Raw genomic sequence first — 19561 nt, forward strand, 5'->3', positions numbered from 1 at the left:
AAGTAATATAATAAGAACGGCTTTCAATCCTACCTTTTTCTTTTTTGGTTCCCATCCACGTGGAACTGATGTAGTTACTTTTACTTTTGATCTTGCTTTTATAAAATACGGAAATTCCTCCATCTTTGAAAAATAAAAATTTGTGATCCTATTGCGTGTTCATCATTTCATCCACCGATCACATCAGTTTTAAATGGTGTCCTCAATATGTATTGATATACTTTACAAATTGTTTACTTAATTATAATATACTTATTGTTCAAATTTGTCGGATCAGTGCTATCAGATTTAAATCGATGGTCAACGTTTTGTTTTTAATAAAATTATTTGTTTTCCACTTTTTATACGAGTGATGTGCATATAAATGTTCGTTGATGTAAGTTAAATGTTTACACACTTTAAAAAATTGCATCAAATTACAGATTATTTTAACATAATCTGGTATATTATACCACAGCGTATGTAGTCAATACCGACACACGTAACCAAACTCTAATGTTCTTAAGATGGGACTGTCTTCTTGCACTTTTTGATACTGATGACACGATATGTTTTACATGTCTTTTGCAAATGTTTACTACTAATTTCTCGATTGTTTTGCAACAATAGAAATACGAACTTCTGTTTGTTGAAGCGCGAAGTAAAATGTTGTTAGCTTCCAATCTTATCTCTTTGTATTCCACGAGTAGAGATCTGTATTAGGTGCTTATCACATGGCATTCAGTTCAAAGACTTAAGTGAATTCAGCAATATCTATGTTAGAGAATATATTCCCAAGACGTTTGAAAGAAAACAGATGATAACAATCCGGTTTCACTGCTAACACTGTTCAATTCCATATGAATCTTTCAGTTATTAGTCAAACCTATATACAGACTCTGATGATAAAAGTGTCATGTAGTAGTTTTAAAAAAAGAACAGTGTTTTAATCCAAATCTAATAGAATCAATGTCATAACATGAATTGTCTATACAGTGTACACACGACCACTTGACTCTTCACCAATCCCTCAATTAGACAAATTAACTTCACGAATCTAAAAGAAGATTACACACAGAAGATGACCCTAAAGCGGATTATGGCCTGGAAGATGTTCAACAAACAACCGTGTTTTATATAGAAACCAAACGGTTAGACAATGAAGTTAGTAAAGAGTCCATAAAACAGTCAATATATTGTTTATCTTACACTTGACATCCGGGGTACTCTATAAATAAACTAACTTCAATGACAAACATTTACCCAGTATTAGAAAACTGTTGTCTTGATTAAATATTTTAATCTGTGTGCAGTAGTTTTTTTTTCAACAAAGTGAGTGATGTCAACAGAGTATCTCTTCTCCTGTGTGGAGATAAAATTGGTGGTACAATAAATTCTTTTCGGGTATTAGAAGAAGTAAACTATCATTCACAAGACTAATCCTTTTTATAACTTTACTGCTTAGTATGTCAAAAAGATTCGATTCCTGTTCATCAATAAAACTATCGTGCCGTTTCTAATAATTTAGTTTCGTACGATTCCGGAAGAAATTATTCCGTTGCTAGCTTCTTTTTGGCGACTGTCATGTCTTCTTTTCAAACTGTATTTTTAATATTAAATCCGTTTGTTAAATCATCTATTGCACGTTACAAAATAACAACTATTAAAGAGATTTATCAATTTTCTTTTGTCCTGACTATATTACTGTGAACAAATGACTTTGTCAACTTAGTATATAGAGTCCAAATAACTTTTATATATTATAAATTAATAACTTTCGTGGGTGTATTCTCCAATGTGTAACGAATTCCAAAATATAATCTCATATATTACTTTATCTTTTTCTCCATAAGAATCAGTATATACTTCTTAGTCAAGCTATGCAATACGAGCTTCTTAGATGCTGCATGGATGCTATTTCCTTTGTCTGTTCGTAAGCAACTGTAAGTTCACGATAACAACATTTAATGTTTAAAAATAATTGATGACTGCCTCTGTCATATATGGGAAGCTAAATGATCAGACCATTATTAACCAAAGCTCCACATGTGGCTTTCAATACATTTTTAAGAAACTGCAAGCTTCCGTATAATACTTGATCAACAAATAGGCGGAACGGACTTGCTGGAATTACTTCTCCTTTTTAGCAATGTCAACATTTACAGTGACTCCATGTGTGCGTGTTTATAACAAATACGTATGACTACGAACAATAGGGGCATAGAAAAAACTGTCAAAATTTTATATGAACGAAATAAACATTGAACAACGATGTTTTTGTGATGAGAGAAAGTATATTGAGTAATTTATACATTAAATTAAACAGTTTCTTCAAGGACCTTTAAATTTCAAATTTCCCCACATTAATATCCAATGAAATTTAATAGATTATATACAAAACTTCCTAATTTCATTTCATGATACGATGATTGTGAAGTTTTCCACCGTCCTGATCACAACCATAGTCCTGATTTATTTATATCTCGTTACACAATAGACTTAATATCATCGGATAACCTATTAGTTTAATTGATTTCTATTTGATTTCCATATGATTGCTAACGAGATAACTGTTTGTGGTACAATTAAGACTATTATTGTGCATGATGGTTTAGTCTTCTGTGTATTGGAAGAGCACCTGCTATCAATTATACATAATTTACTTTATAATTGGTATTGCTGTCATTTGACAAATATGCAAACAAATGCAACTAAAGACTTGATTTGAAAATACTACTAGATATAAAACCCTTTTTGTTATATACGTTGCCATTATGACGTTCTGATTACAATATATCAGATACTTATTAAAAGCAAATAATAACCAAACTGAGGACAATTGGTATTTATATTTGTCAAAATGTGAATATGAATTCGAAGGACTGAATATTGAGTTGTTGTGCGGTTAACAGTGAAACTGGTATATACAAAAACTCAAGGACAAAACTGTGTTGATTAATTAATAAGGACTTACTATGGCAATTTGGAAATGAAAAAATATAGATTCATTGGGCCGCATACACGACCAAAACGGATTTGGGAATGTTCTATCATTTATGAAAATTAAATAATTTCTCACTGAAAGGATAATGTTAATTATAATTAAGTGTTTTGTTAAAGAAGTTAATAGTTCTCAAAGCCAAACATGCTACAACTTTATTGCAAAATGTTAATGTAGCCGTTAAAGCCAGTTTTTATAATGACTGACTCTTCTGGCTACATCCAAGTTATTGAATATGCATAAAACGCGATTTGGGGTCTAAAAAGCAAGAACGAATCTGAAGTAGAGAGGCCGGCGACGTCAAAATACGGCCGCCATTTTGTTTTCTTGGAGAAAAAATACACAAATCATGTCATTTTTGAATTGAAAATTTACTACTTTTGCGTAATGTTTCTTCAAATACAATTGTAAAACTGTCTTGTTTAAAACATAAATATTCTAAGGAGATTGTTTTCTTTGAAGTATACTACTTTGTGTTGAACGGTTATTGAAGAAAATCAGAAGATATCCAGAGGCTAATGACCGTCTTTCAAACACAAAACCCCAAGAGATTCTGATTTTTTTTGTGTTCTTTATTTCATTTTTCGGAAATAACAAATTGATTGATTAGTAAACAGTTGAAGATCAATAAATTAGAAGTTCTTCTTGCCTATAGGCAACTTTCCAGGTTTTTTTTTATGTTTTTACAGATGATTTGTATATCGAATGAATTCAAAGTGACGGTTATTTCTCTGTCACCATTGCATTCCGCATATCGACAAATGACGTCAGTACAGTGATGCTCGGAAGGCAATATATTTGAAATGATCGACTTTGGTCAGACTATTAGCACTGCAAAATTTCATTACAGCGGATTCCATTGAGTATGTAGCGAAACGTAATATCTTTGGTTAGCTTTCTTGTTAGCTGAACCGTGAAGTCATCATTAGGTCAGGTATACTATCCTCTTTCCAACAGTCATATCGATTGGTTTTATGTCGGACTAGTCTATTCTTAAAGTAGGATAGTTAACCTAACAGAACAATGACTTCACGGTTCAGCTAACAAGCAAGCTAACCGAAGATGTTACCTTCGGCTACACACTCAATGGAATCAGCTGTAATACTTTATCCATACTGCCATGTGCGTATTGCAGCACTGCACTATTGGCTGAGTGATACTTATCCGCCAGTAAGGGTATCAATATCATATGAGCATTTCAACAAATGATGTCTCTTCGGTAATGCACATATTTGAAAACGAAAAACCGTTCAGGAGGTTATATAACCGAATTATATATATTATATATATATATATATATAACACAACCCGGATAAGAAAGTATAGTGATACACGAGGGAGTCGCATTATTTATAGAATAAATTCCTTGTAAAGACACCTACTATATGCTACTCCTTAATGCTCACAATTAAGTGATATCCGGGTGTAAACAATTTTATTAAAGTCTAGGAAATTTAAACAAGAATAGACACGATTCTGTAACGTCATTGTATTTCTCAATAGTATGAAAAATAGTATAACAAAAGAAATGTGTATACGATGCAATCCCATACTTTTCTAAAAAATAGAAATATGAAAAGGCATGATGCATTTGATAATCAAATTTAAACATGTCGTAACGTTTTCAGATCCAAAGAATTGAAAATACCGTTAAAAATACAAGAAACTAGAAGATAAAGAATAGAATAAAAAAAACAAAAAAAAAACCCAGTCAAATGAAATAACATGAAAAGAAAATCTGTTCGATAAATAGAAAGGTTGAACACAGATATCCACACTAGAGATGCAAACGGAGAAAGGATATCGATGCATACTTAATGCTCGTTTGTGGTTTCTAAGATTTAATCAAACTCTTTTAAATATTAGCCAAAGGTGAAGAACACTCCCTCCAGAGCTTTCTTGATTTCTGATGCAATAGATGGAAAAGGCAGACATTGTTGAAATTGCAGTGAACACAACGATCGCCATCTAAAGGCATCGATAATTCAGTCGAAGGTTTTCAATATTGAAAACATTCATTGTTATTTGTCAATTTCTTACTCATACCTATTCATTAAAAGTTGTAAGTGAATTCATAATAGGCTAATTCTAAAAATTTTACTTTACATAACAAAAATAGTTTTGTAAGTGGTTTTATTATGCAAAACAAAAACACATATGCTTGGTAAACAAATGAAACATGTTTCAGTATCTACGAATGGAAGTTAATAAGAGCGATCCAGAGGCAGTGCCCTGGCTTAACTTTGATATCGGCTTCTGTAGTGATTTTTCAAAGAATTGCTGAGTATGATAACCTTGTGTAAGGCCAAAGTAACAAATTATGATTACAGACATGAATGACAAAGTGTATGCACATAATAGCACAGAAAAGGTGGACTTGTGTATGTCCATATTAACACAAAACACGATATTCTAGTGTATACCCATTAAAACGCAGACGCATATGACATTGTGAATGCCAACTGAAAAACTGTGCACACAATCATGATACAGAAATGAAAACTTAAAAACGAATTGATATTATTAGTTACATAGTGTGCTAGTTATTAATCCTTACATGGCATGAGCATTTGAACTTGGTTCGAACAAAAGTGATAAGCATGTCTAATATTTATCAGTTGCCTATGCCAAAGGAATGAATGCAATATTAAAAATAAAACACGAGACGCAGCAGCATTATGACAAATTTATTTTCAGCATGAACTATAGTTATAGAAAGAAAGGGACATGGTGGTTTTTTTTTACATGAAACTCTTTAAGGTTCGATTGTTGAGTTTGAAATGAATAAAACAGAAAAATATATGACCAATATTTAGTAGAGCGGGAGTAAAATTTCATATTCAAGTGACTGAATTTAAGACCATTTTACAAAAGAATTAATGAAATGAGTCGAATAAGGTCACAACTAAAACTAACTGAATTCTACAAAACAAAATGTTCTAGAAAAGGACAACGATCTCTTTCATTGCTATATTAAAATAGTTTTATGATAATAAATAATATTTTAATAACTAGAAAAATTTTGATTCAGTCTAGTTAATTTTAGCGAAGAACACATTTCAAATTACAGATGGACATTTGGACTGAATGAGAATATAAATTACTTGACGATAAACCTGTATCACCAAAACAAACTAAAACAAAGTTTTGAGAATAGCTTTAAATATATTTCAAGCTAGTTACTATATTCACTTTACAAAATTTCAATTCAATCTTTTTGTAAAACATTTGAAACAAAGTTTTAAACCTGCAGATACAAGGTTAATAAGAAGAAAACTGATAAACTATGTAGACTTTTTCCGTTCGCCCAATAATCAAGTTTTGCAATAAAGCTCAGTTGCATAGGTTATATGTTAAGAAAACAACAAAGGAAATTTATATATATTTGATGGTTACACCCAGATAAAGGGAAATAAGCCGACCTCTTCACATTAAATCACCTGCATTTGATAATTTTTTAATGAGTATGACATTTTGGCAAATTTTCAACATATATATTTTTATTTTGAAAAATTTAAATCTTTGAAAAGAATTGTTTTTCTTTTTAATAAATCATTAAAAAATATCTTAACTTCAACTGTGAACAAATGAGCTATGAAATATATACTTGGTTTTCCTGTTTGAATTGTTTTACACTATAATAGTTATTTTGGTGTCCTTAATAGCTTACTGTTCGGTTTGAGCCTATGCTCTGTGTTTAATTTGGCATTAGATTTGAAAGATCAAACATATCATAAGGAACATGTGTACCAAGTTTCAAATTGATTAGACTTTGACTTCATCAAAAACTACCTTGTCCAAAATAGTTCACGTTATATTATCTTAATTATAATTAATTGTTTTGTTAAAGAAGTTAATAGTTCTCCAATTAAAGCCAAACATGCTTCAGCTTTATTGCAGAATGTAAATGTAGCCGTTAAAGCCAGTTTTTAATAGTTATCCCACAAGGACGCGGTGTGTCAGTGTAAGATCACCCTGATGGCCAGAGGCCAGAGGGTGATCTAACACTGACACACCAAGTCCGAGTGGGATAACTATTTTACATCCCCGCTCTTTTAGATTGAACATTTACAATTCATAAAATCTAGTTTAGAACGCCACACAACCATTATAATATACTTTATATATTACTATATGATGTATACCCTTTATGACCCCCGAACCCGATGAGTAGATATCAAACAATGTCAACTCGCCTCACTTGCCTATCGGCCCACATTATATCGCCACTTTATAAAGTTCCAATCCCAGCATATACACTGCATTTTTTCTACGTGAGTTTTGATAGATAGTCTTTTCCGTATAATTAATTATAAGTTTTATAGCGGATTTGACATTCCCACCAAAATGTAACAAAACAAAGGAAAGCATGCATAACAAAGAAACTCAAACTAGGGTGATCTGGTAGGGACGATCCGGCTCAGATCACCCCTGTTAGAACAAAGGAGCTGGGATGTAATTATAATGATTGACTCTTCTGGCTATATCCAAGTTATTGAATATGCATAAAACGAGATTTGGGGTCTAAAAAGCAAGAACGAATCTGAAGGAAATCAGAAGACATCCAGAGGCTAATGACCGTCTTTCAAACACAAAAACCCAAGAGATTCTGATTATTTTTTATGTTCTTTATATCATTTTTCGGAAATAACAAATTGATTGATAAGTAAACAGTTGAAGATCAATAAATTAGAAGTTCTTCTTGCCTTTATGCAACTTTCCAGGTTTCTGATGTTTTTTCAGAAGATTTGTATATCGAATGAATTCATATGTGACGATGATCACCCATATTAGAATAAACAGTACCAATTTATCTATCACCATTGCATTGCGCATATCGACAAATGTCGTCTCTACAGTGATGCTCAATGGCAATATATTTGAAAATGGTCTAATGTAACTGCTAATAAATGATGAAGATACATATATAAGCAATGGCAAATACATTTTGGCCTAACTAATAGCAATTGTTGCAAGGTTTCTTTGATAATTTATCCATACTACCATGTGTATCGAAGCACTGTACTATTGGCTGGTGATACTTATCCGCCAGTAAAGGTATCAATATCATATGAGCATTTCAACAAATGAATTCTCTTTAGTTAAGCAAATAATTCATATCGAAAAAAAAGAAACCGTTGGAAGATCATATAAACGAAGTAGTTAGTATATATATAATATATAGACTTGTATATGTTACAGTGAATTTGTATAATCAGTGATTATGTAGAATCCCTGAAATTTTCAGGGATTATGTAGAATCACTGGCCAGTTTAGGGATTATGTATAATCACTAAAATTTTCAGGGATTATGTATAATCACTAGAAATAACGACAGAGATTATACATAATAACTGAAATGAAGAAATAGTTTTATTTATAAAGAAAATGAATAAAAGTCAAATTATTTATGCTATGAAATCATATTGAAACAGCAATACACTATATAAACATAAATTGTAGAATGCTAAGAACAAAATATCAAAATGATAATTTGTTCTTTTTCAAAATGTTAAGCACAATATATCAAAATGTTAAACACAATATATTAAAATAATATGCTTCACATCTGTTTTTACCACAATGACAATATCCAAATTTTAGAAAACATTTTCCTTCACATATCAAATCAGATTTTATTACCCGCCTGAGAATAAGGTGTTCAGCAAGAACATCTGTAAAAAAAGAAAAATTAGCAACTTCGAACTGGTTCGATCAAGATATCTTTTTTTTATCAGGCAATATCCTTTTTCAGACTTTTGTTGAACAATTACCATTGTTTTTTTTTTATTCCCTTTCCTTTTTTGCTATGAGAATATAACACCAAATGCTCTAAAACTTTGATATAATTGCCAATCTTTAGCTTTTCTATACATTTAGATGTGTAAGATTTCTCTGTTTGGATTTCTTGTTCATTTGAACCAGAAACATGTCTCTGTTTGAACAAAAACGAAAAAAAAACATGTTCCATAATCTTCTTCACCATTTGTTTTACATGTACCACAAATAACATGCTCTGTGGATTTAAGAATAGAACATGTAAAGTTGTCGCTATAAAGGGAATCTTGATATTGTCAATTTTGAAGACTTAAACTTTATCTCGAAACCCTGTGCTGGTTATATCTTTAAAACCATCCTCTGTGTTTAAAAGCAAAATTATTTCATCTGGCAAGGAATATAAAAGTAAAAAATGAGAATTTGTTTATATATTTTCATTTTTTTTTATCAAACAAATAATCCTTAAATAATTCATAATCCCTGAAATTATATTAGGGAATTTGTAGAATAATTATTAAAATGTTCAGTGATTATGTAAAATCACTAGTCATTTTCAGGGATTATATATAATTACTAATGATTTTAGTGATTCTACATATTCCCTGAAAAATCAGGGATTCTACATAATCCCTGATTATACAAATTCACTGTAACATATATACAATATATATATAGCCCAAACCGGAGAAGATGTTGGTTTGTTTTTCACAATTAAGTGATATCCGGGTGTAAACAATTCTATTAAAGGAAATTCTAGGAAATTTAAAAAAGAATAGACATGATTCTTTAACGTTATTGTATTCTCAATAGTATGGAAAATAGTATAACAAAAGATATTTGTATAAGATGCAAACAACATCCATTTCTAAGATACAGATATATGAAAAGGCATGATGCATCGGTATTATCAAATTTAAACATATCGTAAAGTTTACAGATCCGACGAATTGAAAATATCATTAAGAAATGAAAAAGAAGAGGAAAAATACTAAGTTATAGAAAACAAAACAAAAAAACAGTCCCATGAAATAACATGAAAAAAAAATGTTTGATTAATCAAGAGGTTGAATATACAAATACAGACTTGAGAATGCAAACGGAGAAAGCTTCAGGCTATCGATGCCTACTTTATAGCAATAGCTCATAGAAAATGTAAAAGAAATTCATAAGAACTATTATAAAACTTGTTTTCTTTATGCCCGCGTCACACTGTCCCGATTTGTATATACGATGGACACCCGAAAGCGAAAATTGTAAGTTCGTACGAAGTTGGTCCCGATCTCGTTAAAATACCAAAAAGTGACCGAAGCAAGTACGATGAATAACGATGTCTATACGATGGTGCCGAAATTATATACGATAGCAAAAGATGGACATACGAAGGTTAACCGAAGACGGGTATTTAAGCTTCATATCTCAGCCGAAGCCTACACGATGGATCACGAAGGCTACACGATGGCTTACGAAGGCTACACGATGGATTACGATGATGCGCGATGGCCATACGATGTCTAAAAGACGTCGTGTACAGCTTACTTTTTTTATGATACGAACAGAATTTCGACAACATATCGTTTCTGTACAAGTCTGCCATACATGGCGGGAAATAAATCTTTTTGTCCAATTCTTATAAAACTTAGTTTATTATCCCCACGCCTACTACATGTAAGTTGCGTGTAGATAAAATCGTTATGGACACTCTAGAACCAAAATGCTCAAAACTTGGTATGGTGTTACTCATTTAGAATATCTTAAGTGCTATTGACTTAAAAGTTCAAAGGTCAAGGTCACAGTGGCAGTTGTAATACAAGGCAGTATCACCCTTGTGGACACTCTAAAACCAATATGCTTCAAAAGATTTTAACCACATTTGGTATATTATTCCTCCTTGTAATGATCTGACTTTTTTTACGTTCAAGGCCAAAGGTCAAGGTCATGCAGATGGACTTGTTTTTCTCCTTGAAATAGCATAATACACAGGAAATTGGTTGCTCATTTTTTTACCTGCTGGTTCTAAAGACAATATTAAAGGTATTTCCAGTTACTGAATGTTTTGGTTGATTTCTAAAAAATAGTTTATGTATCAAATATGCAGATTCAATTTACCATTTTCTGCATGTGTCATATACAAATATAGTGTCCATATTTGTCCCCAATATGTTACATACGAGGGGATGCCACGCTCGGCATTGCCTTGTTTGAACTGTAAAATGTGTGCACTAGTCTGAAAAATCACCCATAATTATGCCCATGTTTACTGATCTGTCTTAAGGTAATGGGTTCGTTGATCACTTTCATTCAAAAATGGCTCTTTCCAGGAGAATATCATAATAATATAGACAAAAAGAAGGATGTGGAGAAAGCAACAAATGCGGCAAAATATGACATATAGAAAACAAAATGGTTATGGAGTAAACATTCGTTTGACAACAACTCATACGATAGATAAAAAATCAGAATAATGAAGAAAAAGTTGGTTTCCCTATATACATGTACCTGCAGTGTTGGTGTACGAGGCGCGTTTAAGATTTTCATTATGTTACTTGATATGAAAAATTGACAAAAAATAATATTTTACTTGTAAAAGTAAATCCTGAGCCTGTAATAGCTGCTCTTCTTGTTCCATTCGAATTAATAGAAACAACGCTGTCGCCTTTCTTGTTCTCATAGAATTAGATTAAATGAGCTCCATGTTTTGTGAACGTCTTTCTTAACTGTCGTATTAGACTGACCAGTGCATTTCGCGCATGGCACTTTAAATGTATTTTAGCGCGAAAATTAACTTACATTTAGCTGGATTTATTGCCGTCGTAGTTCTATCTTGTCGCCTTCGTACTTTTATTCGATGGCAACACGACTGGATTACGAGGTCTTCACGAAGTCGTGTCGCCATCGTAAGACCGTCGGGTAGCTTCGTGATTCATTCGTGTAGACATCATAATGTCAAAACTGCCCGATGGAAACGATGGAAACACGAATGCAATACGATGTTCAAAGATGCATTCCCGGTGACATTACGATGGTGAGGATGGTGACACGAACTCAATACGAACCCTCAACATCGGAAGCACCTTCGGGGATTTTTTAACATGTTAAAAAATTTAGAACCCTTCCCGAAGTTGTCCCCGAAGGCTAGAAAAAGTGGCCGATGGTTCTACGATGGTTAAAGATGGCACTACGAATAGCCCGATCTGGATACGATCAGTCCCGATTTTGAAAATTTCTATAATCGTGTTGCAATCGGCGTAAAAATCGGGACAGTGTGACGCGGGCATTATAAATGGCATTACCAATCAAAAATGAGACAGCGCCTCGAACTGAGTATATACTGAATTCTAACTAAAGTGATAAGCTTTATCAGTTGTCGATGCCATGGGTATCAATGCAAAACTAAAAACGAGACGAAACAGCTTTTGGAGAAGAAAAAAATTCAGCATGAACTAAAATTATAGAAAAGGACATGGTGTATTTTCACAGTTGATGTGTTTCCCTCGGTTTGTGGTTTATGACCCTGATTTGTTTTCGCTTAATCGATTTATGACCAATGAACAGCGGTATACTACTGTTGCCTTTATTGACATGACACGCTTTAACGTTAGATTGTTGCATTTAAAGTGAATAAAGCAGAAAAATATTATAGCCAATCCTTGGTAAAGGGAGTTAACTGTCATATTCAAGTGTCTGATATTGAAGACCATTTTACAAAAAGACTTATAATGAAATGTGTCGAAAAAGATCAAAACTGAAACTTACTGATGATTCTGCAAAACAAAATGTTTAATAGAAAAGGACAACCCTTTTATTGTTTAATTAGTGTAGCGAATTTAAAAAAGGAACACATTTCAAATTAAAGATGGACAGTTGGCCTGAATGAGAATACAAATCTATACTTGACGATAAACCTGTATCCCCAAAACAAACTAAAACAGTATTTATCATACAACTGATGGCTATAATCGATGCTTAAAATGTCCAACTACTCAATTAGTAACTTTATACACATATAAACGGAAAACGAATTATTAAGTTTACATTTCACACTTCTAGCCATGTTTAAGAAACATCTCAAATTTATGTGATTTTAATATTTTAGTATTAATATGGCACCCTTAGAGTAAAATGTTTTTTATTATCAAACCATGTTACTATATTTTTTACCAGTGGTACTAAAGTATAACAATTTTTACCGAATAAAGGGAAGTAATGCAAATATCAAAATCCTACATTTTCTTTAATTCTGTATATATATTACAGACATTTTCTAAATTTAGGCATTTTGTAAAATGACTAAATTTTCAGGCAATTTAGAAAATGCCTAACCTTGCCAGGCATTATACAAAATGACTAAAAAAGGAGGATATCATTGAGATGCGCATGACAAAAGTTGACAAAAACACAATATCTTACAAAGAAAATAACTAATGGTTTGGTAGAACTAATGTATTCTCCAAAAGGCAGATTGGAAGTGTTTTATGCCTTATGATATGTTCTTTTTAGTGAAACAACGTTAAGAACGTAGTACCTACTCATTCTGTATTTCAGATACCAATAGTGAATTTATGATTATTTTGTCAATATGCCAAAAAAAAAAATTGCTCTGTCAATAGAACAAAATTCACAATCATATTTTTAGAAAATATAGATCCAAAACAGTAAATTGAAACATATGAAGTAGAGAAAATTTCGTTTTGCTGGTTTTTTTTGCTTTCAGTTGCAAATATGTCATACATTTTTTCAAGATGTGAACAACTTGGTTATAATTCGTATGGATTATTTCTACAGTGGATTGACCTTGATAAAGGACAGAAATTTAGACTGCAGCTTTCAATTGAAATGAAGGTAATTAGGACAGAAACAGAAAATCCCCCTTCAGAACAGCCTTAGGGTTCTCAAAAGGGTTGTCCGATTTTCTGAAAATGTCAGGGCTGGTAGATCTTAACCTGAAGAAATTTTTAATCTACATGTCAGATTTGATCTAAATGCATTAGATTTGGAGATACATTAAGCCAAAAACTGTATTTTACCCCTATGTTCCATTTATAGCCATGTTGGCCATGTTGTTTGGCTATCGGGGATTAAAGGGACAGATTTTTAATCAAGATTCTCCATAATGACGATTGTGGCCAAGTTTGGTTAAATTTGACTTGGTAGTTCCATAGGAGATCATGTTTGTAAAAGTTAACAGACGAAGACTGAAGACAACCGCCGAGATGAGAAAAACTCACTTGACACCCTTTGCTAGGAGAGCTAAAAATCGACAAAGAAAAGAAAAATAACAGTGCTTTGACAGGAGAAGCGTTTCCTATTAAAGAGGAATCACCCGTTATGGGCAGATCTGCGTGAGTCTGTTTTAAGCTATAAGTCAAAAGATGCGAATAAACGAGTCATGATAATATATAGATATAGGAAGAATTAGTGTGAGTGATAATATACTTTGAAAAAGAAGATATGAATGTGAGATGTGTGTGCTTATTGCGAAACCTTATGTTGCCTAACGTTAAGTATTTTATCAGTAAAGGTAATGAAAGACCTAAAAGTGTGATGATCCAGATTTCTCAAAATGTGGTCTGAGTGTTAAATCAAATTTTACGCCAAACAAAATAATTGCAAAAACTCAGGACAAATACTGTGTAGTTCTGTCGTGCAAACATTTTGAGAAATTTAAAAAAAAGGTCAAGTTCTGTGCTTGTGTGAATTGTAATAATTCAGTAAAACGTATTCTTGATAGTTTAAGCTCTTCTTTTTTTGATTCAGTAATTATCACAAATAAAACAGCTCTGGTGTTTAAAGCTTTCAATTGTTTTTATTCTATAAATGCCTTTTAATTTTTCCATGCATTTTGTGAAACGCCTATAGAAAATTTAGTCATTATGTATAATGACTGAATCTTGCAGGCATTTTACAAAATGCCTAAAGTTTTCAGTCATTATATGTATAATGACTGAATCTTGCAGGCATTTTACAAAATGCCTAAATTTTTCAGGCATTTTACAAAATGCCTAAATTTAGAAAATGCCAGTAACATATATAAAACATAGACTTTGTATAAAGAATAACTGTACAGTTCAAGACAGTTGCCGAAGTTATATCACTACCCCCAGTAAAATGACCGGTTGAAGAAAACGATGTTTTTATCTCAGGGAAAACAGTAAAAACCTTACATTGAATGAGACAAGGACTAATATGGAAAAGGACACATTCAGCATAATCTGATTCATGTGGAAATACAAGAATTGAAGAACGTTCCAAGAAATACAGCTTATGACAAGATTTTAGGATCGTGGTTGAAGGTAAAAAGTTCATGAAGCTTTTACAGCACAAATTGATATAAAAAAATATTCTTTTATCTTATTTTGACACGTCATTTACTTTAAAAATTAACACTGTCATTTCTTAATTCTGTTTGATCTCAAGGTTTCCTAAATAAGTGTGAACAAATAATGAAATTCTGTGAGTTTATTACAAATCTTTTTTTAGAGTTCTTATGAAGCAACGCTACATCACGCGCACGTACGTATTTCATTGTTTGCGTTGGTTTACGATGTTTGCAACTCGGACTCTCTAACAATTCGAATTGTCTGCCAATTACCAGAAAAATAAATACTTCATTGTAGCTAGTTAAGATTATCGTATTGAGAAGCATGGGTGTTTAAAATGCAGGAACATGTTGATACCCTTAAGAAAGATAAAAGAAGAGCCAAATTTAAAAATTCAAACACGTCAACAGTATATTTGCATGATTAAGTTGTACCTTAGTATGAAATGTGAAAAAAAATCAACATTTATAAACTTAAGAGTTATCAAATTTTTATAAAAGATTATGCTTCACAAGGAACGCTTAAAGTCGAATATTTGAAAGCCAAAAATGTTTATAAGAACCGAAACAGTATAAATTTTCGTTTTCTTTAAATTATGCATATTCTTTCACTTGTGTTCGAAAATCCCGTTATCTAATATGTTTTCCATTGCTTTGCAAAACAGGAGTGTTAATAAGATTTCTCATACACGTATGCCTGATTTCCTAAAAAAAATAAATTTATCAACTTATTTATGAACCTATTGATCAAGCATTCGAATGAGTGTGAACAGACGCAAGAACATCTCGGTTACCAGTGCACTTTTTGTTTTGTTGGTTCCCCTCCCTAATGCAAACATCGTAAACCAACTCACTATTATCGTCTATTATCACTGTACTAGTAAACATATTTTTTAAGGGGACAGCTGAAGGACACCTACGGGTGCGGGAGTTTCTCGCTACATTGAAGACCCATTGGTGGCCTTCGGCTGTTGTCTGCTCTATGGTCGGGTTGTTGTCGCTTTGACACATTCCCCATTTCCTTTCTCAATTTTATCATTTTGAAAATATTTTCACTTTGCTAAACTTTTGCAAAACATGTGAAAAAAGTTTTTAACCTGCAGATACAAGTTTAATAAGAAGAAAACTGGTAAACTATGCTGACTTTATCATTTCGCCCAATAATTAAGTTTTGCAATAAAGCTAAGTTGCATATGTTATATGTTAAGAAAACAACCTAGGAAATTTATATATATTTGATGGTTACACCCAGATAAAGGGAAATATGCCGACCTCTTCACATTAAATCACCTGCATTTGATACTATGTAATTTTGGCAAATTATCAATATATATTTTAATTTTGGAAAATTTAAATCTTTGAAAAGAATTGTTTTCTTTTGTCATAAATCATTAAAAATATATTAACTTCAAATGTCAACAAATGAGCTATGAAATATATACTTGGTTTTCCTGTTTGAATTGTTTTACACTATAGTTATTTTGGGGCCCTTTATAGATTACTGTTCAGTTTGAGCCTATGCTCCGTGTTTAATTTGGCATTAGATAAGAAAGACCATACATATCATTAAGAACATGTGTACTAAGTTTCAAGTTGATTGGACTTCAACTTCATCCAAAACTATCTTGGCCAAAAAATTTAACCAAAAACATTATCCTGAAGCGGGACAGACGGACGAACAGATGGACGAAAGAACGGACACACAGACCGAAAACATAACGCCCCTTAAGAAGGGAACACAAATGGTCGCTCAGAAAAATGATTAGGCTCACACCCTCTAAACTCAAGTCCTACATATGATCCTTTGTGGCAAAGTTTATTACAGAACATGAGACATTGAAATGAATTGCCAATCAGACAACTATCTACTAGAGACCAAAAAGACTTAATAAAATATTCCCAGATAAATTGTATGGGTGTAAATATACGGGTGCTTTCGGAACTTCGCCTTGTGTATCCGTTCATGACAGTTTGACCTCGAATACAAAATAAGTGACTATTTAGTTCTAAAAGACAAGATTATAGGTTATGGTTTTGCTATTGAAATTGTTAAAGTTATTGTAATTTTTCTCATAATTTAGATAGTTTCGGACGGTACATATATATCATAGCAACATTTTTACTATGTCCACCTCATTTTTTCAGTCTTTGGGGTTTTAGACTCTTTAACCTGCCAATATCTTCATAAAAACGAGTAGAACTGCCTTATTTGACTTACCTTCAATGAATTGCCTGTTATTGATAAGATAGTAGGTGACTTGTGGCTAAAGAACGTATGCTCTTTTTCTTCTAAATACGTAGGTCTACGTCCGAGTGATGAAATAGCCAGTTCTTCCATGGTCTGTTGTTTAGTATTGACCTCTAGTCAGCTTTTGACAATATCTGGTTTTTAATGGGATTTGGTTACAGTTGGAAAATATCCAGTTTTTACAGTTTAATTTCTTGTGCATTCTTGCTACCTATTTCAACAAAAGAATTAAACAAATAAACTAAAATGAAATTGAGTTTTATGTGGTTTATCTTTTTATTGCATCTATTTACTAAGTTTTATTTAAATGTTATAATACAATCCCCATTTCAGTCATTAAAAGTCGTGTTTATGTATTTTGATACATAGTTTCGAGTATAAGCATGTTTTGAAGTGTGACTCTGGTGTATGGTCTGACACCGATATCCTATAGAAATAGATGCTTTTTGCAGAGATAAAATATTAGATGTACAATTAAATGATGGATAATAGATCGTGCTATGAAAAGAAGAATTAGTATTTCTATTCAAATAAGAATAATATGATAAAAAAAAATTAACAGACCGATCATATATTAATCTAGACAATAGACTTGTAATTAAAAAAAAATTAATAACCCAAAATCATCTAACAACATATCAAAACAAATGTTGTACACATAATGTTATAGTTAATAGTTAATTTACAAACATGATAGAGGACGGAGTCTATATGCCATCATAAAAGTATTTAAAACAACTTATACAGTACATTTATAAACTAAAACAAATATAACATTGACATTGACCTTAGTAACAATTGATATATCAAATGCCCAGCGGGCAATATTACAAACACTTTGAGACAAGAATAAGCATATTAAAATCTATCTGTGAACAATAAAATAGGTAGTAATTTTGCCTGCCTCTAGGAAAAATAGAAGTAAAAGTACAGCTCAAAAGAGTTATACTATCTGTAAAAAGAGCACATTCAAGTCAAACATTGTATACAGAGTTAATACAAGTCGAAATGTATGTTAAACTTTTGTATAGATAGTTCATACAAGTCGAAATGTATGTTAAACTTTTGTATAGATAGTTCAGACAAGTCGAAATGTATGTTAAACTTTTATATAGATAGTTCATACAAGTCGAAATGTATGTTAAACTTTTGTATAGATAATTCAGACAAGTCGAAATGTATGTTAAACATTTGTATAACATTATAGAATGTGTGAGTCTGTAAATAATCCTTCCATGAATAAAACGAGAAAAGGAATTGCATCATCGCACTGTAAAGATTGTACAAATCAGGATGTCTTCCAGTAGCAAATTTCCTTTTAAAATTAATACACGTAGGGAGAATATTTAATTTCTGTATTCAGTCTCGTAATCTTATAATTTACATATTGAAGTATTTTGCGGGTTTTTAACCTGAACAAAGCATGCTCCTCCAAAACTGATATGTCAACATCATGATTAGAATTAGATTTTAATGTATTTGCGTGTCGACATAAATATCATTAAACTATTTTTTTCATGTGCAGTTTATGTTAAAATGAATACATCTGAATTTGACTATTTAAAGATTCTTCCTAAAGAAAAATTAAATTCTTTTCAAACTAGTATAAATATAAGTTTATTTATTTATAAAGATTCAGTTTATCCTATTTACAATTTGATTAATTTCTATGTCATTTAAGTATTAGTAATTCAAACTTATTTAAGGATCATTGTTATTTATTTTAGTGGTATCGTATTTCCTTGTTTTTTTAATTAGACCCTACATGATAGTTCAGATGTTTAAATATGAAAACTCTATTTTTTCATCCTTTTAATTGACTATATATTCAAATTTCAGCATGTGTATTCAAGGACATGTTGTTTAAATGTACAGTTTAAATATCATTTTTCAGTTTATGACTACAATTAGGTATATTCCCTAATGTTTTGAGAATTTGGATAAAATACAGCAATGACGTTTGATTTAGATATTAAGTTATTTGAACCATTTGACCATTATCAGGTCCAATTAGACCCTAAATATTGAGTCCATATTGGAAAGGTACAAAGTTCTCTCAAGCTGGAAGAATCAATGATGCAACAACTCTCATCATGCGTTCGTGTCGTGTATATAAAATTAAATAGGTGTGGCATGATTCCCAATGAAACAACTACCATAGAGTGAAATTGAAGTAGAAGCAGGCAATTGTAGGCCACCCCTCAACAATAAGAAAAACCCATACTTTATAGTCGGATAT

At 31.7% G+C, this 19561-nt stretch overlaps 1 protein-coding gene across 4 annotated transcripts in view; it reads right to left on the minus strand.

The window, feature by feature from the left end:
- The window catches only part of LOC143082831 (uncharacterized), a 59662-nt gene that overhangs the window by 37737 nt on the left and 2364 nt on the right, over positions 1-19561 (minus strand). For 2 of the 4 annotated variants that reach the window (XM_076258711.1, XM_076258713.1), the window contains exon 2: positions 17293-17533. In XM_076258711.1, coding sequence (XP_076114826.1) covers positions 17293-17412 — 120 coding nt within the window. In that variant the 5' untranslated portion in view covers positions 17413-17533. Of the gene's footprint in view, positions 1-33; positions 2150-17292; positions 17534-19561 lie in introns of those variants that run through there. The other 2 variants (XM_076258712.1, XM_076258714.1) reach the window with 2 other exon arrangements.

Source organism: Mytilus galloprovincialis, chromosome 7 (genome assembly GCF_965363235.1).
Source record: "Mytilus galloprovincialis chromosome 7, xbMytGall1.hap1.1, whole genome shotgun sequence".
Lineage (NCBI taxonomy): Eukaryota > Metazoa > Mollusca > Bivalvia > Mytilida > Mytilidae > Mytilus > Mytilus galloprovincialis.